We start from the raw sequence: 23,094 nt of genomic DNA, 5'->3' as shown, positions 1-23,094 counted from the left end.
AATTCCAGATGGTCAGAATTAAAAGGGTATGTGCAGAAACACGCACTACTGTTGGAGGCCCTCCACACCAGACCGCAATCGAAGCTGGACTGACTAGTGAGATTTTTTTTTTTTACGGGGGGGTTCCCGTAACCCGCTCCCCCGCCGTGACCATCGGCTCAATCTACATGGCCTCTGACATGCTATTAATTTCTAAGAAGAAAGAGAGAGCAGGGAAGAGTGGGAAGTGATACAAGGAGTATCTGCCAGTTTCCGAGTTATACTCGCTACCACGGCAAGAGTTTGTATTGGTTAGGTACTGTTAAGGTGTGGTGTTGAAGGGTCAGGGGAAAACCACATAGGCAGAAAGAGAAATAGCTTACATGTAAAACCTGACATCTTGTGATAGCACATGCAAGGATGTGGGCTGGAAAAAGGTCCAGTGGTAGTGTTAGTTGAGAAGAGGTATCATGCACCGGGTAGCCATGAACCATAGTCTCGCCGTTCCATCTGCCAGGGGATCAGTCCGTCTGGACACTGCCGTGACTAGCGGAGCCATGCGTCGAGTACCACTAGGGTCCGCCGCACAGCACCACCTCCTTGGGGTCCATCGTACCCAGTCTCCGATCCCGGAGAATAAGGCCAAGCCCACCGAGGCGGGGGCCTTCTGGAAGGGAGTGGGTCATGACGCCGGGCCTCCTTCCTCTCTGCCCGCACCATGGCCCGGTAGACCGGGCAACTGCGATGGGAGGCCGGGTGGCACACCGCGCAGTTGGCGCACACCGGTGCCTCCTTAAGTGTTGCGCAGGCCGTGTAGTGGTGATCACCCCCACATTGGTTGCACTTCACTTGGAGCCCACACCTCTCCTGCCGGTGGCCCCACCTCAGACAGCGGAAACACTGCAGGAGCTGCTGAGGGGGATGTTTCAATCTCACCTGACTGCCGCTACCCGCTGAGGTCCTCTCCTGATTTGCTCCTCTGTAGACTGCTGTTCTGGCAGCAGTCCTGGGTTGCGGCTGGGCAGCCCTCTCCTGGTGGGCCAGCGTCTGCTTCCTCCTGGTCCTGGGGTGGCGTCGTCTTCTTCCCGGGGATCTCTTCTCAGCAGGGGAGGAGGCCTCTTCCTGATGACCCTCCTCCCGGCCTGGCGACTCTAGAGTAGCAGCTGGCTCCGCTGCATCGCCGTCTTCTTCCTTTCCCTGGCTGGCGGTCGTGGCGTCGGTTGGTGCTAAAACTCGACTGCGTTCCCTGTCCTGTGGGGCGCGCATCGAGGTCTGCAGTTCGACAGACATGCTGTCAGGCTGGGCCTGGACAGCAGCCTCAGAACGCCAGGGGGCGTCCTTCTCCACTGCTGTGCTGCCGTCCACCGTCGCGGGTGCTTTCCTGGTTTGCGCCCGGGTTACCGGCCCCTCCTGGTGGGCCTGGGTCTGCGTCCACTTCTCCTTGGCCGGTGGTCAACGTTCCTGGTTGGCGGCCTTGTTGGTCTGCATGTACTTCGTGAAGTACAGCGGTCCAACTGAGTTTGCGCCGTCGTGGCGCTTGGGGGCGCCGTCATCATCCTCGGCTCCGTCTGGGTGGCTGCCTCCTTGTAGCCTGAGGCGTCCAGGTGCTCCCTGAGTCCTGGTAGCCGGACAACCTGAAAAAAGGTGGACGCCAGCTTCTCGTAGATCATGAGGCGGTCCGCGTCCCTAGGGCGGATGATGACCGCCCAGCCAGGGATCACCTCGCCGATGAGCTCCATGATCGACTCCTGTCCGGAGGACTCCGCAATCGTAGTTAGAACATCGAGTATGCGGAGCATTTCCCAGTAGGCCTCCTGGCCCCACCGGCAATACACCATCAGCGCCGGGAGTCTAACATCTGGGGCGGGGACAACCTTTGAGCTCAGCACCTCTTGTAGTCCCTGGATGGCTCAGTCGCAGTCCACCGGTCTCTCCGGCATGAGTGGTTTCTCCAGCATGGTCCTCCTGAAAGAGAAAAGCGAGCACTGAAAAGTGCTCAGCTTAGACAAATGCTCCTTCGGAATAGTACTAATAAGTACAGTTGCCTGGCTTGCACTTAAGAAGTACAGTTCGCCTGGCGAGGAGAGGGACAGCGGAGTGAGAGACACGTTCGTGTTCTCGCTAGCGCAATCAAGCTCATCCTCTGACTAGTGAGGAAAACAGTTCAAGTATTTATAGGAGGACAGAAAGAATGTCCTGGAAGAAAGGAAGCATGGAGCGGCTTCAAGAAAGTTCGCTGACGTCACAAGTCACATGATCAAAGAAGCCGATGCATGTTCAACATGCTTAGTCTAAAGCTGGAAGGCGAAAATGGCAGGTGCACGAGGGCGATGAGCAGGTACAGAACAATTTCTTCCTTGCAGTTGTAGGAAGCTCGTTACACTTGTTAAATATGTTAAAGCCTATATCAGTAGCACTTGACTTTTGTCAAGAGTGATTGCTGTCAAACTATAGGAAGCTCTGAAAGATAACTTGAAAAGACTAAATATAACACACACACACACGCCGGGCTGAGTGGCTCAGACGGTTAAGGCGCTGGCCTTCTGACCCCAACTTGGCAGGTTCGATCCTGGCTCAGTCCGGTGGTATTTGAAGGTGTTCAAATACGTCAGCCTCGTGTCGGTAGATTTACTGGCATGTAAAAGAACTCCTGCGGGACTAAATTCCGGCACCTCGGCGTCTCCGAAAACCGTAAAAGAGTAGTTAGTGGGACGTAAAACAAATAACATTATTATTATTATAAATATAACACACGAAGACAATCATCCCACAGCAAAGATATTTCAAAAGTGCTACAGTCAAGAACTCACGCCATCACATATTTTGGCGTTTGTAATTGATCCTAAGCTTCAGTATTCCTCCAAATATAAACTCACTGTAGAAGAACGTGAATCTGCACTTCGCTTTGCTCACACTAACTAAATTGGATCCTATTTTATGTATATTTATTGTATGCCTTTTAGTGTTCTTTTAGGAGAACAGTTTGGCGAAGTTTGATCAGAAGAAGAGATAGAATGATAGGACACATCTTAACCGTTTCTTGACCAACAGGACTTTCTGATGAAGAGAACTTTATTGTTCTTGAAACATGTTTGATGAATAAATAGTTTCATTTACAGAAAGTGTATTGACAAGGCAGATTTATCCAAATACTATTTCGAATAGCTTTTAATAAGTTGTTTTTTTTTGCTAGGGGCTTTACGTCGCACCGACACAGATAGGTCTTATGGCGACGATGGGAGAGGAAAGGCCTAGGAGTTGGAAGGAAGCGGCCGTGGCCTTAATTAAGGTACAGCCCCAGCATTTGCCTGGTGTGAAAATGGGAAACCACGGAAAACCATTTTCAGGGCTGCCGATAGTGGGATTCGAACCTACTATCTCCCGGATGCAAGCTCACAGCCGCGCGCCTCTACACGCACGGCCAACTCGCCCGGTATTTAATAAGTTTAGACGGGTCAATACAGGAATAAATAATGCCACCTATTATGGTAAAATTTATCAACAGTAAGTGGGATGATCTGAGCTCTCTGTGGAGAAATGGCATGGAATGACTTTATTAGACGAATAAGCTGGAGTGGATCTTTTAAAGGTAGGAAAGATCAATATGAAGATAAAGTTGGAATTCAAGAGGACAAATTGGGGCAAATATTCATTTATAGGGAGAGAAATGAGGAAATGGAATAATTTCTCAAGGGAAATATTCAATAAATTTCCAAGTTCTTTGGAATTTTTTAAGAAAAGACAAAGTAAACAATTGGTAGGGAATCTGCCACCTGGACAACAGTTATAAATGCAGATCAATTATTGATTTGATTGATTGATTGATTGATTCATTCATTCATTCATTGTGATCCTCCATACTGGTCTAACAATGAAATTATCATAGTTAAGTTTTTTTTTAAAATCCTCACCACTTTTCATAAACATATCATGGAATTTGGTAATATTAGCAATTCTAAGAATCATCTGAATTATATGGCCAGGAGTTATTTTTTATAATGTCATTTTGTTTACACATTGACAAAACCTTTGTCCAAATTTGAAAAAATTGTTTTATATCAGTAGCTACATTTTCTGATTAAAAGTTTTGCATGCATATATCTGAGGGTTATTCTAGTTGATACGTTTGACAGAGATTCAGTGACTACTGTCAAAATTTTCCTGTTCTCTCAATTTAAACTTTCTGTCATTGATCCTTCAGTCAAGCTGTCATTCAGCCATTGTTTATAGTAGTATAACAGAGTTCAAGTTATCCCACTTAACTTACTTTTGATAAAATAGCTATATTTTTGGTCTCATATTTAATGTTTCATTTGACTTCCAGATGATCGCTAAAGGACGAGATGCATCAGATCTTTTCCCAGCTGTTGTCAAGAATGTAGTTTCGAAGAATATTGAAGTGAAAAAATTAGTTTATGTTTATCTAGTTCGCTATGCAGAAGAACAGCAAGATTTGGCTCTTTTATCCATTTCAACGTTTCAGAGGGCTTTAAAGGTAGGTACCTGAACTTGACAGTAAAATCTTACTTCCTTATACCTGTAACACTCTCTCTATTATAATAATTTTGTTAGTGTGTTCTTAAACCTCTATCTTATTATAAGAAGACTACATGAAAGGACTTTTCAGCCTCAGTGGCATGTAAATCATCAATAAATAATTCAGTCTCTCTCTCTCTCTAGATACACTTGAAACTTGAGTATTTTAAGACCTCTGAACACCAGAACACAGAATGCTACGTTCATGCACAAGCTACTGGGTTGGGTTTTGCAGACTATTTTCCTTTTCTGACTCGAGTGTCTTGAAGGGTCTCATCAGCCAGACCTCGTTCAGACATAGCTTTTTCTTATCATAAATGGATCCAGTTTTTCACCCCTTCAGTGACAATTGCACGACAGTACTTTTCGATGTATCAAAAATGGCTTCAAACAAGAACTGATTTAGATAGAAGTATGTGTAAATGATTGAAATAGAGCATAACAAATAATTATTGAGTCCTAGAGAAAGTGGGAACATTTTGTTGGTCAAGTAGCAGGGAAACCGTTCAGGACTGTGATAAAGAATCCTATAAAGGAAGGGAGATGGGAAATTAGTAGAGTGGAAGAACTTGAGGATCCTAGGGAATCACTGGACAGGTGGAAGAAATATTTTGAAAATCTTCTCAACGTAAAGGGAAATCTTTCTGTTGAAGTTCCAAAGAACAGAGCTTATTGAGAGAACGATAGATGTGAAATTACTCTCAAGAAGTGGAGAGGATGGTAAATAAAGTACAGTGTCATAAAGCAGCGGGAATAGCTGAAATGGAGGGAAAGCAGAATTAAAGAATTGGGATAGAGTTAGACGAAACTATTAGTTGTACCTGTCTAAAGAAGGGAACAGGATTGATTGGCAACAACTATCAAGATATTTCTTTGATCAGTTTACTAGGCAAGGTGTTCATTGGCATTTTAGGAAAGAGGGAGCAATCGGTAGTGGAGAGTAAATTGGACTAAAAACCAGTGTGGTTTCTTATATTTTGTAGATCTAGACATTGGCCATGGGTTCAGAGTGGGTAATATAGATAATCAAAGGCGTATATATTGACATTCAGGCCGCAATGAGGATTGACAGTAGAATGAGTTCGTGGTTCAAGGTAGTTAACGTTCGTAGAATGTATATGGCTATCTCCTGTAAAATACAAGTCTACAATGAATATCCAGTTTTCACGACTGCATTGTACTAGAAATAAACTTTCAATGTATTAGGTTATGTTCAATACGTACAGTACAGAACACGACCTGATCACCTTCTCCAGAGCATAGTTAAAAAGTGAAAGTGACAACCTATTTCCCTGCCTGACTCCTGTTTTTATTGCAAACGTTTTTGAAAATTATCCACAGAATCAGACTTTACATGAGGTGTTTGTTAATGTATCTTGTATAATGTTTTTAGTTTTTGAATCTAAGTTGAATTCTTTCAAAACATCGATTAGGGATTCTCTGTCAGTGGAATAATTAAATTGAAATAATAAATTAGTTCAACCTATTCAATAGATATAAATATGAAATGTAGAGTTACATTCCTATTTAATTGTAAGCGGAAGCGGTACCGGTTTCGACCCCAATCCGGGTCATCATCAGCCGAATAAAACGCAAAAAGCAATGCATAGGTAAGAAAGAAATTAAAAATCAAGTCCACATAAAAACAGTTGAATAGGCAATATAAAATAATGGGGATAGGCACTGTAAAATTCAGAACTAGAAGGTAAGTCACTTTAAAAAAAAAAAAAGCAAGGTGCAAAGTTCTGAACAGCAGCATAGCACACGCAAAGTTCGGCATTGTCTCATAACGTTTGCGAGAAGCGGAGAACAGTTAAATGAGCCAGCTTGCATACACTATCAGGCGCAAAGTCACAACACAATCCAACAAATACGAAGATCAAAAATCGTGCAGAAGCCGAAGACGAGTACCTCAATTGAAGTAATTTGCCAGCTCCCGAAGATCAGCGCGACATATTCAATGTCAGGCACTGTGCTTTCAAACGCCGAGGGAACTTGATGAATAGTTTAATGATCCAGTATTTGCTTCGGTCGCGAAAATGTACGTTCACAATGAAGTATTTATTTATTTTCCACCTAGTCGATACAATGATTGCCTAAGGCAATTTTTATTGGTCAAAAGTGGTACATGTTTCGTATATTATCAACATCTTCAGCCACATAACACAGTTTAGATGAAAAATATAAAATTGACAAAGTAATGCTTTAGAGGAAGTGTCCTTGAAATTAACATAACTAGAAGGTAAGTCACTTTAAAAAAAAAAAAAGCAAGGTGCAAAGTTCAAGGACACTTCCTCTAAAGCATTACTTTGTCAATTTTATATTTTTCATCTAAACTGTGTTATGTGGCTGAAGATGTTGATAATATACGAAACATGTACCACTTTTGACCAATAAAAATTGCCTTAGGCAATCATTGTATCGACTAGGTGGAAAATAAATAAATACTTCATTGTGAATCTATTGAAGTGCGATACGGACCATGAAGCTGATTTTATGTAAAATGTACGTTGACGCAAAAAACAATTGTGAAGAGAAAAATGGTAAAAAGCGCAATACCAGAAACAAACGAAAAACGTACATGCACAGTACGCTATTTCTTGAAGATAAAAATTCAGGTCGTAATTGAAGTAGTCAAAGACAGCACATGGCATGAGTTTAAATTTGAATGTGAAGACCCAAAAAATGCAGGTGGCAATGTAGTATATTAGTATACAGTTCAATTCAGAAAGTAGGGGGTTTTTTTTAAGAGGAGAGGTGAAAAGAAAAGATAAGTTAATAAAGGAAGAGGATTAGTAGATAAGAGAAGATTAAAAGGATTTGAAGTTAAAAGATCATATGCTTTCTTGAAGTCTATAAAAGTAACTGCTGTGTCCTTATTTCTTAGTTGTCTCATATAATATTGTGTGGAACTGAGAAAATACATAAAGGACTCTGTACCAATCTCTACTGTCGTGAATGTTAATTGCACATTGAGTTTAGAAACCAAAGTGGTTTGAATGTAGAACATGAGAATTCTAGCAGCCATTCTGAGTAGCTTTTCTGTAAGCTTTTCTAGGGTGGTTCCAGGAAAAGGGTGGGTGCCCATTAGGCATGATTTTGGTTCCAAAAAGTTTGACTGTTCAGTTTTTACCTGTGGTACATAACATCATGGAAAATAAAATGAGCAGAAAATCTTTGCAGGAAGCTTAACAAGACAAATATGTTGAATTCAGATGAGAAATACGATCTCCAGTATACAGGTTTGGTTTGCAGACAATTCTAAATATTACAGTGTTGCAAGAATAGAGGTGGATTACTTAATCTGAGTTTTCTTCACCATTGTCAGTCCATTGTGGGATGGCAGCAGCATCCAAAATATTCTCTTTAGTTAACATGCCTTTTGATACTACAAATACCACTTGGTGTACCAGAGTACCTTATTAGGAAGATCCAAATGCTATATAGTAATTGTAAAAGTTGTGTCAGAATTGGAGATGGTCACTCTGAATGGTTCAATACAACCAAAGGAGTACAACAGGGAAGTGCCTTGTCACCACTTCTATTCATAGCAGTTATGGATACCATTTTAAAGGAACTAAAAGGAAAAGGTAATAAAGATCTTCAGGCTCTGGTGTTTGCAGACGATGTGGCAATATGGGATGAAACAGAGGAGGGAGTGCAAAATAATCTGAATGCATGGTGTAAGAAGTTTGATGACTATGGAATGAAATTGAACCCATCAAAAACAGTAGCATTAAAAATCAGCAGACATTATACAGAATGCAACATAAAAATACAGGACCACCAAGTTGAAGTAGTACACCAATTCAGTTATTTAGGAAGCGTAATCGCTAGTAATAACAGAGCTGAGAGAGAAATAACAAACAGAGTAACCAAAGGCTCTAACTTTTACAGCATCGTTAGACACCTACTATGGGATCAGAAAGTCCCACAAAGAACAAAAATGACCCTGTACAAGTCATATTTCATTCCTATCCTTACATATTCTCTGGAAACCTGCACACTAACATCAAAGGATTATAGTAGGATTCAAGCCTGTGAAATGAAATTTCTTAGAACTGCCCTCCAAAAGACCCGACTTGATCATGTGAAAAATGATGAGATCCGATCTAATCTAGGTCTAAATGAATCAATGGAGGAAAGACTTAGGTCATCTAGACTTAAATGGTTTGGGCATGTTAAACGAATGAATAGCACAAGGTTACCATGTGCTTATTTGGAAAAGAGAATAACAGGTAGAAGACCAGCTGGAAGACCAAGAAGAAGATGGATGGACCAACTGAGGGAAGACGTGGAGAGAAGAGGATGGAATTGGGAATCTGTCTTGGACAATGAAATGTTTCTGAATAGGCAACTTTGGAAGACGCTCGTTTTCAAACACCCTACCCGGCTCGCTGGAAGGGCAAACCGATGATGATGATGACCACTAAACAGCAGCATTTTGCACACAGCAATCTACCACTCATGCGCCAACTTTGCATTGATGGTACCATCTTTAGTGTATAAATTAACTATCCTTAAAGACAGACTTCACAAGGATGTCACAAGTTACTATCTGCCCACTCCTACTGTCCAAACCTGCAGTGCTGTTATTCACATGGTGTCCTATGGGCCGCTCAGATGCTCATCGGTGACAAACAACCATTTGATACATTTGTTTCCAATGTGAATTAGCTATGTAATTGCCCACAAGTTCAAAGAAGACCTATCATAGTACAGCACTCAGCAGTACCTACATTATTTTTTGTTCTCACCAGCAATGCAGCAGAGCAATACTTCTATATGTACTGTATATAATCTGCCATGATATGTTTTATCATAATATATCTCAAGTAACAAGTGTTTGCACAGTACGCTCATAAAAATAACTGGCAGCAAAATATCCCATTGTAGGCTATATGTGGCTACAACTATGCACATCAAAACAAAGCATAAATTATACATAAACATACACATTGTTGGTTGTTCCTTCTAGAACAAATGCTGCATAATAACTACTGCTGTATCATATGTTAATACGACCTTGTTTCTTTTTTCAGTACTTCTTAGGTTCAGAAATGGGCCTTATCGGCACCTGTCTTTTGCGGTGTGCAGCTCCATGGCTGAATGGTCAGCGTAGTTGTCTTTGGTTCAGAGGACCCTGGGCTCAATTCCCGACTGGGATGGAGAGTTTAACCTTAAATGGTTAGTTTCCCTGGCTCGGGTATTGGGTGTTTGTATTGTTCCCAACATCCATGCAACTCTCACAGCACACTCAATACTATCCTCCACTAAAATAACGTGCAGTTTCTCATGCACGGCAAATGCTGCCTACCCTTGTTGGAGGGTCTGCCTCACAAGAACTGCACCAGTGGTATTTTATTCCAAGTTCTAAGGTATCTTTTTTTTTTTTTTTTTTTTTTGGCATCTTACAGTACACTCTAAGGCATAGGTCACTGAGCAATTGGCTGTGCCGTTTAGGTCACGTAGCTATCTGTTTGCATTCAGGAAATAGTGGATTTGAACCCCACTATCAGCAACCCTTACAATGGTTTCCCATGGTTTTCCATTTTCACACCAGTCTGTACTTTAATTAAGGCTATGATCACTTCCCTTCCCACTCCTAGCCCTTTCCTATCTCATCGTCACCATAAGACCTGTATGTGTTGTTGTGACGGAAAGCAGATTGTAAAAATAAAAATAAAAGATAAGGCATAGATCACAATAGCACAGTGCACATGGAACATAGTCAAAACACAGAGCTGGATAGCATAATACAACTTGTCCATAAGTATGTCGTAGAGCAGCACCAAATTATATTATGAAGTAATATTTATTGTCCAGTATCATTGTTAACATGGATCTTCTGTAGATCTTCCTTGAGAAATCACTGTTTGCTCCAAATCATTGACTTATTGAATAAGGTCAGCTACCAGATGATCCCTGCCTTGTAATTTCCTGTTGAGTTCATTCTGATAACTAGTAAACTCTATCTTCTAATATCTTTGATCTCTTATAGGCCTTTATTTTGTGTCAGAGTTTTCTGATTTTGGTGGTGAGTTATACTGTATACAGCAAAATACTGTGTAGCTGAATTCACAGAATTTATCAGTAGCAACAAAAATCTACTCTCAGTAAAATAAAGCAACATTTTGCATATTAAGAGCACAGTGTCATTCTTTTCTAATATTTGAAGCAAAAATAAAAGCCCCTCTTAAAGTATTTCTGTTTCATTTCCTAGATATGTTAGCCACCTTTATGGAACACACACTAAATTATTATATCTGTTATGATGGACCTATTCTTGCTGTCCATCATTTATAACCTTGTTTTATGCCTGAATAATAATAACCTAGATCTTGCAGAGCATGTGAGAGCTTCTCTTCAGCATGTTGAAAACTTGCCTCTTGAACTGTAGAACGAGATCATCTGCATAAATAAAAATCTTCGTTCCTTGCAGGTGGGATTATTCATTAGAATAAATCAGTGTCCACCTACTGGCTGACGCGTAACATCGGAGATACTATGTGACATAAGATCGTAGAGTGGTCATGCGCTTCAGTCACAGAGTGGGACGAAGGGACTGCCTCGCTCTGTAGTAGGCATATGCAGTGCCGTACATAGTGGTGTTAATAGTGGTACAGTACACTACATAAGGATGGATGAACCGAGCACATCATAGTGTAACAAGCTATCTATGCCCTTGACCTTATTGTCTTTATGGGAAGATCTATATTTATTTGTTGAAAATTGTAGGAATGCTACACCTAAATGTTTAGTTCGTAGAAAAGAGCTACGGTATGTAGAAAGATATAATTTACAACGCCAGTACAGTTTGAGTCTCGCTACAGATTATGATCAGTATCAAGGCGAAGAACGGGTACGTGTAATTGCAGAATTGAAGGGTAAATTAAATAACCGTGTTGAGCATTCGAACAGTAAGTCAGCAGTTTGATTGAGTTTCAGAATTTCATGTTTAATTGCAAAGAAACTTATACCGTTCAGTGATGGTGAATTCTTGAAGGAATATTTAATTCTAGCCGGCGAGGCAGTTCCTTTGTCCCACTCTACGACTGAAGAGCCTGGTCACTCTGCGCTCTTAAGTCACATGGGCTCTCTGACGTCACACGTCAGCCAGTTTACGGACACTGGTATAGATGTTAAAAAATCTGCGACTTTCACCTATAAAATAGGCAGGCATAAAGGAAACTGCAGGTGACCTGGAAAGGTACACATCTAGAACACTGCTTCACTCCCATATTGTCTAGGAGTAACTCTTGATCAAGCACTCAACCTACTGAACACACTGCTTGAACACCAAAAGGAAGATATCAGCAAGGAACAATTTCTTTGGAAACTACTGGGTACAACCTGTGGGACACAGCCTCGCACCTTAAGAACTTCAACTATAGTCCTTTACTATTCAGCTGAAGAATATGCCTATCCTATCTGGTATGGATCCACCCATACTGATTGAGTGGATATTGCCTTAAATGAGATTGCAGATTCATTACAGGTTGTTTGAGGTCTACACCACTTGAGTGTACTGTCTAGCAGGTATCTCACCTCCAGATATACGTTGTGAATCTGCAGTCAGTCTAGAGAAATCTAAGGCATTGAACTTGAGGACCCATACCCTATATGAATATCAACAGCAACCTGAAGACTTAAGTCAAGAAAAAACTTCCATCATTCAACAGAAATCCTCAGTGAACCACCTTCAAAATTTGGAGTAATTCATGGCATTCCATATACAGCAACCTCGAAGAATGGATGGTACCTTCTGGTCATGAGGAAAGTTGGTCATCATGGAAGGCACTCAACACGCTGCACACTGGAGTTGGCAGATCAAAGACCAACATGAGAAAGTGGGGATTCGCGTGCGATTCCACACTATTTGAATGCGGTGAAGAGCAGACCATGAACCATCTCCTTGTCTGCAAGTTGTACCCATCTACATGTTCTCCTCAGAACCTGATTGATGGCACCAAGGAAGCGTATGAATTGGCTAGATACGGGTCACCCTACATTTTCATGTGATTTGATATTACCTTGTTACTACAAATGATAATATGCTTTTAGACCAATGTTTGGATTTATTTTTATCTTTTAATATCTTTGACGTTATGTTTCTGACTCGATTAAATAAATGCGTGGGTTTTGTCTTTCACGAAAGAAAATCAACATCGTAACACAAAAATTACACAGCATATACCCACAAGATTCAACAGTCCTTTCAAATTCCAGCTTTTAGTGTTGGTCATGTCGTCAGCTGCTGGCTTTTATAGGATTTAGATACTGTTAGATTAACTAATATGTAAAACAACTCTTTGGACAAAATTATGAAACCTTTGCTGTTCTGGAAACCATTACCAGTTAGGACAATATGTAAATTGTGTAATACTAAGCATTGTATTTCAGTATTCATTAGGGTTAGTGCAATTTTTAATTATCCTTCTTTCCTTTTTTTTTTTTTTTTTTTTAAGGATCCAAATCAGCTCATCCGTGCTAGTGCTTTGCGAGTACTCTCAAGCATTCGGGTTCCAATGATTGTACCCATAGTCATGTTGGCCATCAAGGACTCGGCCTCTGACATGTCACCCTATGTCCGGAAGACTGCAGCACATGCTATCCCCAAATTATACAGGTACTTATCATTGCATAAGTGCTCGTTATATTTTATCAAACTACAAAATACATTAGGGTGTAATACAGATTTCTGTGATCAATACTTATTTCTATTCAAGTCAGAATAGTAACCCCCTAGATCTGTATATCACCATCAGTAGCAGCTTGTAAGTGATAAAAATGAGTAGTCACAATTTTATCAGAGAAACTCTTTGGTATGCATCTTAACCTCGTGGGTAGTGTCATGATCATCTGAGTTCACTCAGCCTGTGCTAAAAATGAGTACCATATTGATAAATCCTTTCAACAGCATCCCCTGTTACAGGAACACAAAGCATCACACAGCTGAATGAAGAAAATATGGTGGATTTTAAGCACTTTTACGTTTGTTATTAAAAATTCATGCACAAACTTCCTAGTTCTTGGTACTTGCTTGCTTACTGGCTATTGTGCCCAGAAAACTTCTGTCGGCTAGGTGACACAGATTTTTGTGTCTGCAAAATACCATATCTTTGCTATGGTAGGACAAAATGTTAAATGATCTTTACTTAAGTAGTCTTATGGCATATCATTTTGGATCTGGTCTGTTATAGTGATGATTATTCATTGCATTGTTATTAATGATTCATAGAATAGTTATATTCTGGACAATGCATAAATATAGAATACATTTTGAGCCTGTCTAGTTGTGCAGTTCATCCAAGATTGTGCGTATTCTTTATCTGCATCTAAATTCCTGACCTTATACCTACTTGTGATTAAAATCATCACCATGAACCTACTACGCTGGCGTAGCAGGGGGAGAGGTGATACTCCCACTTAGTGCGTCCCAGGTGGTGGATAGGGGGGTCCTAACCGGTTTGCCGGCGAACTTGAGGGAAATAAAATACCTCTCTCGGACCAAACACTCAATCCCCTGTGGGTAGGGGACGCAGATGAAGAATACTCCCATGGTATCCCCTGCCTGTTGTAAGAGGTGACTAAAAGGGGCCCCAGGGGCTCTCAACTAGGGAGCGTGGTTTGGCGAACACTGGGCCCTTAGCTGAGTCCTGGCATTACTTCCTCTTGTTTGTGCCAGGCTCTTCACTTACATCTATCCTGTCCGACCTCCCTTGGTCATTTCTTGTTCTTTTCCGACCCCGACGCTATTAGGTTTCCGAGGGCTAGGGAGTCCATTTTTCACGCCCTTCATGGACCTTGTCTTTCTTTGTCCATTACTTCATTTTTCGAAGTAACGGCTCCCTTCCTTTTTTCTTTTTTCTCTCTGTCTACCCCTGTGGGTGTGGGACGCAGACGAAGAATACACCCACGGTATCCCCTGCATGTCGTAAGAGGCGACTAAAAGAGGCGGCCAAGGGATGGTCGAATTAAAACCATGAGACTACTTGTAATTAGTACCACCACGCGGGAAACACCATGGTAACTTTTACTTGCACGTAGTACCACTATGTTAGGTCCAAAATAGGTTTGTGATTAATAGCAACAGAGTGCGCTTCCGGCTTTTACAGTACCTGTGATTAGTACCACTATATGAGCGACACCATGGGTGGACAACACCATGGTTCTGGCTTGCCTATGATTAGTAACCACTCTGTGAGGAACACCACGGGATAGTACGAGTCCCTGTGGTTAGTACACTGCTGTAATGAACACCATAGGTTTGCGTTGCCTGTAAATGGTGCCGCATTGTGCGAAATACCATAGGTCTGTATTACATGTGCGAATTTCTTTACCTGTGAGTAGTACAATAATGGGTGGAATACCGCAAGTCTATGGTACTTTTGATTAGTACCGCAACATGACAAATACCATGGTTCTACTTTTCTAGCGATAAGTACCATTATGACTTGGATTTTGGACCCCTTTAGACTGCAAGCATCATCGATTCAGTAATATGCAATAGAAGCAGTCCCTTGGTCATTAATACTCTTGTTTTACGCCAGTTTCTGTGAATGTGAGGCATTGCGGGTCGGATCCACTGATTGTTTTAAATTTGTTTCCATCCATTCATTCTTCGTCCTCACGTTTAGAATTCTGATCAGTGGAAGATTTTGGACTTTTAATTTTTCATTTCATTTTGTACCATTAGGGGCCGATGACCTAAATGTTAGGCCCCTTTATACACCAAGCATCATCATCATAAAATCATCACAATAAAATGACTGTGTTTTATATACTTTTGTGATAGTTTTCAGAGTTTTGCAAGAAATTTCTTATTTCTTTGCTCAATGATGCATTTGACTATCATCTTTATTATTAGAAAAGAACAGTCTGTCGGCAGCCTTGAAAATGGTTTTCCGTGGTTTCCCATTTTCACACCAGGCAAATTCTGGGGCTGTACCTTAATTAAGGCCACGGCCGCATCCCTCCCACTCCTAGTCCTTTCACGTCCCATCGTCGCCATAAGACCTCTCTGTGTCGGTGCGACGTAAAGCAATTAGCAAAAAAAAAAAAAAAAAGAACAGTCTATTAGCATGGGCTGAACATTTACTCCTTTAAGAGACAGAATACACTAACACTAGATGGTATCTTGCATACCTAATTAATATATATGTTATACATTTTCGTCATGTGTTGGTGTAGTGTACATAAAAAACTAATTAAAGAGATATGCAAAAATTATAATATTCAGTGGGAGTGAAATTTCATCTTTTGATAACTAGTATGGGAGTTACGTCCCTTGAGAAAAAGGCATTATTCAATAGAATCTCCTACAGACAGATTTCATGACAGATGTGGTAAATCACTTTCCGACAGGAATCATTCAAAAGGAAACCTAAAGATTTCGTGTCTGTCACAGTAGAAAATGCCCAAGAAGATATAGCTCAATGTTGTTTTTGTAAGGTAGCTTTACAGAAGTTTAGGATGTGTCAGGAAGAATTCAAATTTTATCCTTGAGAGTGCACAAACCCTCCATTCTGTAAAAAAGAACACCTTGAACAGTTGTGTACTGGCTACTCGAGTATAATTGTTTAAAGCATAAGCAAACATTGGGAAGCAACAGGTCTGAATGCTAAATTTTCTAAAGCAGTAAACTTGGTCCTATGTTGATCAGGAGAATAGTTTATTAAAATCTGTTCTACATGCATCTCTACATTATGCATAGTAGTTTTTAGCTATGAGGATCTTGGGTGTCCATAGGATAGTTTGTGGGGGGGGCTAGACCTGGAGGTATGTAATATTTTTAATATTTTGGAAGATGAATGGCGACTTGTATTCCATGGTAGACTACCTCACACGATATCCCCTACCACTTCTATGTAAACCAATTTTTAAATAATTTTCTTGAAAGGAAAACACCTGACTATATTAGATTTTTTTCCTTTTCCTGAGAGCTCTGGGCGCCCAGAGGATCCAATATGAATTTTTCACCTCCCTATGGTTTGTTTGTATTAAAAGCAATTTGTAAGATAGTCTTTGCTCAAGTCATTGTTGTTAAAAGGGACCAGAAGCTTTAGTTCCAAGCCTAATAATATTTTCTACACAATCTTATTATAAAAATCATGACAGTTGTGGTAAGTGACTCTTCCCCAGAAATCATCTTCTAAAATATTATAAACACTTCATATTATTATTTACTTTCATGTTGCAGTTTAGATCAGGATCAGAAGGAAGAACTGATTCATGTGATTGAGAAGTTGTTGGCAGACAAAACTACTTTAGTGGTTGGATCTGTCGTCATGGCCTTCGAAGAGGTTTGTTATTACTACGATTTTATTTATATTTTATTGTAGTAATTGAAACTGCTTAGTAACAGAGTATTTCTGTTAACAGGTTTGCCCAGAGCGTATAGACTTAATCCACAAAAACTATCGCAAACTTTGCAACCTTCTGGTGGATGTTGACGAGTGGGGTCAAGTAATCATTATCAATATGTTGACTCGTTATGCTCGTACGCAGTTTACAAATCCAAATTCTGAGGTAAGTTCCATTATATGCTTGATATGTGAACAATGACTGGATCACTAATGTCTGAAAGAATTTGTCGAGATTTTCTTTTTTTTTTATGTGATACATTGTTTTCAGTTATTAGGATTTATAGAAAATTAATAATTCTTATATAATTGAAGAATAATACAGTATTTCAATTAAAGCTTCTAAATTTTTCTCATTTAATATTTCTTGTTTGTTTTGTTTAGTTTATGTTAACACTATGTATGTCTACCCCTTAGTCGTATTCCTGATACGGGGTGGGGATGAACTAAGATGAAATTGTATGATATGTTTTAATGGCCTGATGCTCTTCCTGGCATCAACCTCGGTTGAGTAGCCAATGAATATGAAATTAATGATGGTGCATGAAATTGAGTAAGGAGGTGGAAGGAATCTGCTGAGGCCTGTGAATAGCAACTGCCTGGAAGTGAAAATGAGAAACAACAGAAAACTATTCTCAAAATAGCTGACGGTGGGGCTTGAATCCATGCGTCTCTCAAATTCAGAGCTTGGCTCTATAGTCGCAGCTAGCGGCTTAAGATGCGCGGCCACTCTGCTCGGTACTGTATGTTAACACCATACCTGCCAACGTTCCCGATTTAGGTGGGAGACTCCCGATTTTCGACAGTTCTTCCCGCCTCCCGATTATTTTATTTTTTCTCCCGTTTTTAGCTTATTTCTTGGTGGACTTGAAACATTTGTTTTCAAATCCCGCCATTTCAGCTTTTTTTTTTTTTACGCCAGTGGCAGAAGTCCTTCGCTCATTGGCTGCTTTCAAACGAAGTATCGTATAGGCCTATTAATGCGAGAAACGTGCACGAATGTGTGATGTTTATCGAAATCTGTATATCGCGATGCGTATATCGATTGTCAATCTTTCTTTCTCGCGTGTGCTGTATTCGTGTTCGTTTTGGTTCACATCAGTCTAGTCGATTCTGGAGAGTCTAGAGACTAGTCGCTAGATTATGGAATCTTTCTTAGTAATTTAGTAACAGAATTTCAATAATAATGACTTTTCTAGAGATTTTAGGAAACATTTGGAGACAATTCTGGCTCGTTCTAATTTATCTCAGTATAAATAAAATAAGAGTTTTGTCTGTACATTGCACAGAATTTAAAAAGAATGATATTTCCAAACCGGTCATGACCACAGTAACAAGGCGAAATGTACATTTTAATTTTCCGTAAGTTCTTGTCTGTCTGTATGTATGTACGCTCATCACGAGAAAACGGCTGAAGATAATTTAATGAAAATCGGTATATAACGTTACGGAATAAGTCACTACAATCTAGACCATAAATAATTTTATTCACGTTGAGGGAAATGGTAGTTCATCTCAAATATTTACGTTATTATTGGCCCTATCGATAAATACTACATAACTAAAGTTATATATTATTAAATTTCCTACCATTTATGTCTTATACATTTTTACCATACTGGCTATGATAACAGATATTCTTGAATTTGGATTTTTGTTGCTAAGTCCGTATCAGCGCCGAGATACTAGAAAGTGGATGAACAGAATTTTATGTTAAGTTGGGGAATAAGGAACTACAAGCTACGCTACAAATAATTTTATTCACCCTGTTTAAAATGGTAGCTTAGGGGAAGGTGCGAAAAATTTAATTTTTAATTACTTATCTTATTGGTCATATCAAAATGTACTACATAACAAAAGTTATAGAGAATGCATTTTCCGATTATTTATGTCTTATTTAGTTTTACCATACGAGAAAAGGTCATGTAGGAACGATCGCTTGAATAATAACACAAGAGGGAGTCATGAAGGAGAGGACGACTCACTTTACACAAATACAGTAGAGACAATACGCGACACTTCCGTATTTAGCTTTGTTAAAATGGGAGACAATTGGCAAGTGGCGCTCCTAGTGGCGTGACCTGAAAATTCGTGCTAAATTCAAATATCGATGGTAATGTATATACGGAAATGGATAAATAAATTACGTCTAGAAAGAAAGTATTGCTAAAATATTACCTTCAAAGTTGCTAAAGCAATTCTGGATACATGAATGAAGAATTATTGAACAGGTTATTATTTAAAGACTGAAATTAGACATATAATCAAGATGTGAAATGGACTACTGTGAAAAGGCTTGATCTTTCATTTATGCATTATGTTTTAGCTTTAGCATGCCTGCCTGAACTTTCACAGCTAGATATGTCTTTTTTTCTCATTTAAAAGCCTTGTAGATCACATTAGGACACTTGTCAATAAAAATATCGGCACATTCCTTACACACATGATTCAATGAATTTACATTTAAGAGGTGGCCAATTTTCGTTTTAACTTGAAGCCTACTAACAGAAAGAAATTCATAAAATTTAGCCGCAAAAACATTCAAAATTTCCCTATAAGCAATACTTGCCATTACATTAGGGTAAAGTAAATTTGCATCATCATCGCATTTCTTAAATCACCCATATTTTCTTCAGTGCTTGACAGTGCATTACGGCATTCCAAATGGGGTAACTTGGAACACAACCAGCCACACACAACTGCATTTTCCTGAATTAAACCAAAACACACAGATTACACTTACAACAACACATCGGTATTGAAGATTAACTGCTGCACTAATACAATGAAATAAGCTTATTATATTTTAAGCCAGTTAAAATATGGGTCGCGCAGGTCAGTTTAGGAAGTAGGCCTTCTATAAAAATATCTTTGTAACTGGAAGAATATATATGCAAACACAGTATTTACTTACATTTTATTGTCACGAGGTAAACGGAAGAAAGACCGTGAATCCTTCTGCACTTCATAGTTATTGCAGCCAAATGCAGCACATATCTTTCCACTTACATTGACAGGAGATATAAAGGAATGACACACGCTACTATTTACTTATGTCACTTAATGCAAACACATAAATAACCCCAAAAACTTCATAAACAAATACACGTGCCCTTATGATAGAATCAGTAACTCTCAGGTCACTCCGCTAGACAGAGCTCTAATCGCTGTCCCTCGATATCTCGCAGAGTGTCGTGTATTGTCTCTACTGTATTTGCTTTCCATTAGATGCTCTAATATCACAGAGTAGGAAGAAAACTAAATGTGAAGGCCTCCAACATAGAAGGCTCATAAAATTGATCAGCAATAGCATTACATTGATCATTGTTTGTTAAAAGTGAGATAATGTGCTGTTTTTCATGTTATCGACTAACTCATATGACAGCATTGCTTTTAATCGCGACATTCGTACTGACATCATTGTAATGACCAATGTTGACTTCAGTTGGGAAAACTATAAGTACAGCCTTTCTGAGCATTCCGTAGTGAAGCACGGCTACATCAGCTAGTTATTTGATCCAAATAGCATTGCGCTTCACATAATCGCGCAGGTGCTTGATGCAATATATTAATCTATGCATTTGCTAAGTAATGGCATCTAAGTGCATGACTGATTTGCACATGTGGAGCATGAGTTCATACTATTTTTGGTAGGCTTATCAGAGACCGATCATCTCACTCACATACTTCCTGTGGGGGAATAGAGATGTGTATTTTATAGCCTTGTAGCCTCATAAAGCAACAGTCAGGCTTTTGAGACAATAAGTGTTATAAATATATCATATAGGTGGGCCGGCGTAAGGTTGCACATGACAGTTGCGCACAATGTTGGTCACACTGCAATGGCGCACGAAGCGATGTTGCCGCCGCAACAACAGCTGATTGCAAGACACGCGAGTTTTTAAAAACATGGAAGAAATGTTTTTAATATCATCACGATGATACACAAGGCAAATGAAATCCGCCGACAAAAATCGAACTTTCAACTCACCGATTATTTATCACACAAAATGATACGAGATAAATATACTACAAAATTCTTATTATCGCGATGTTAGAAAATACTAAAGAAATCGGTCGACACGAATCTCACTTTGAATACACCAATAAATGTTAGAATAATATATACCGGTACTAACACAAAAGATTTCAAGTAAAATCTATAAAATTTACGAAAATTCAGAATCCTTATTTTCATACCTGATTCATACACGTAGAGTACCCTCCAGATCACTGCTATCACTACCGTCGCCTTCGTTGTCATTGACATCATCGTCTAGGCAGATCATCAACTCCTGACAGTCACTGATGATGCCATGTATTGTCATTGTCGAGTTAAGGAATGTTGCGTCATGGCTAACTTTCTTCATCCACAAAGCCGCATCAATTCGAGCAATGCCCTCCCGAAACAGTCCTTCCACTTCAGTAATTGTGAAGGACTTGTTATTAGTGCGTACGTACTGTTTTACTTCACCCCATACAGTACCAATTCATTGAGGTTGAAGTGACAGTGATACGGCAACAACCTAATAACCTCGTGCCCTTGTTCCTTCGCTACCTCGTCAACTAATTTAGTCATACACATACCGGGCGAGTTGGCCGTGCGCGTAGAGGCGCGCGGCTGTGAGCTTGCATCCGGGAGATAGGTTTGAATCCCACTATCGGCAGCCCTGAAAATGGTTTTCCGTGGTTTCCCATTTTCACACCAGGCAAATGCTGGGGCTGTACCTTAATTAAGGCCACGGCCGCTTCCTTCCAACTCCTAGGCCTTTCCTATCCCATTGTCGCCGTAAGACCTATCTGTGTCGGCGCGACGTAAAGCCCCTAGCAAAAAAAAAAAAGTCATACACATATACGCTGGGATATTTCTTTACTGCAGCCATTCCACTAACAGTTCTTTATTGATGCTCGAAGGAGGGGTCTTGTTCATTATTGCGGAGTGGTAAGGTAAGGTACATTATCCATAACAATGACAGAAGGGACTTTGAGCTGTAATCATCGTACGGTACCGTCTTTTCCTATGGCATCAGCCTGGAAATAATTAATTCCTGTTACAGGAGATAGCTTAATTCGTTTCTTCCCGAAGTGCTGTGAAATAAGTCCCTACTATCAGCCCCGTTTCCGCTACTGCTATGTACCCCAGTCCCTTTTTACTTCTATTCTTGGAGGCGGACACCTCTCTGAATAACAGTACGCTTTGAAAGCCCTAATGTTTGACGTACCGTATGCGTTCCACAACATGATCTGCAGGAACAGAGAGACGGCTGTACAAGCGTACGAATTTCCTCTCCCTCTCATAAAACTCGCGAGTTCTCCGCACTAATTCTAATGCCTGACTATTAAGGGACACACCGCCACGGCGCAAAGAATTATCACTTCGCGTTTCATGACTATGTTGTCGTTTCCGAGACATCGTACTGCATTCGTTAAAATGAAACTTCACAATTATCTCACAATGAAAACAAAACTTTCATAAACGCGCGAATCACACCTGACTACGTGCTAGCGACGACAGACATAACGGCAACACTTCAATGCGGTAGTCAAGCTAGTTATAGATGGCACCACTATACTACCCATATTGCCAACAACAATCAACTGAAAATAGTTCGTATTTATTTTGTGGCTCGCTCAAACTTTATAACATTTATTAAATGCTCATATCTGTGTAACCAAATAAAAGATTATAAGCACTATACGGAATTAAATACGAATTAACATGAATAAAATGCGTAACTGTATCTGACATATAAAAAGTAGTAGATTGGTGATTCTGATTGACGGGTGACGTTCTTCATTTCATTTTTATAGTGGTGCCAACATGACTTACAACTGTCAAGTGCAGCCTTGTGCCGGCCCACCTATAGTACTGTATTGTGCAAGACATGTAGAATAAGCAGTTTTAACGAATTGTATCTCCTGATTTTCATATCAAAATCTCCTGATTTTTTTGTTTTGTAAAGTTGACAGGTATGGTTAACAGTAATAACATTTATTGAGCAAAAGTGCTCTTTAACACTTCCACTACCAGCTGCCTGAGCAGCTTGCCACTGCTGGAACCCAGCCAGTTTTTATAAGCCACCTACTTAACAGCTGAGTTCTACATTAGTGCATATTAAAGAAATCATTATTGGATTTTTTTTTTATTTACAAAAGACATAACATCGTTTTCCTCACTGCTTTTATTTATACCCATACCTACATCAAATATTGG

The 23,094-nt window shown here is 39.9% G+C and overlaps 1 protein-coding gene across 4 annotated transcripts in view; it reads left to right on the top strand.

The window, feature by feature from the left end:
• Positions 1-23,094, top strand: part of rb (adaptor related protein complex 3 subunit ruby) — a 196,266-nt gene that overhangs the window by 20,756 nt on the left and 152,416 nt on the right. For 3 of the 4 annotated variants that reach the window (XM_067137184.2, XM_067137185.2, XM_067137186.2), the window contains exons 4-7: positions 4,304-4,474; positions 12,984-13,144; positions 16,718-16,820; positions 16,900-17,046. In XM_067137184.2, the coding sequence (XP_066993285.2) occupies positions 4,304-4,474; positions 12,984-13,144; positions 16,718-16,820; positions 16,900-17,046 (582 nt within the window). Of the gene's footprint in view, positions 1-4,303; positions 4,475-12,983; positions 13,145-16,717; positions 16,821-16,899; positions 17,047-23,094 lie in introns of those variants that run through there. The other variant, XM_067137187.2, reaches the window with a different exon arrangement.

This window comes from Anabrus simplex, chromosome 1 (genome assembly GCF_040414725.1).
Source record: "Anabrus simplex isolate iqAnaSimp1 chromosome 1, ASM4041472v1, whole genome shotgun sequence".
Classification (NCBI taxonomy): domain Eukaryota; kingdom Metazoa; phylum Arthropoda; class Insecta; order Orthoptera; family Tettigoniidae; genus Anabrus; species Anabrus simplex.
The sequence above is the reverse complement of the archived record's forward strand: the minus strand, read 5'-3'. Positions and strand labels throughout refer to the sequence as shown.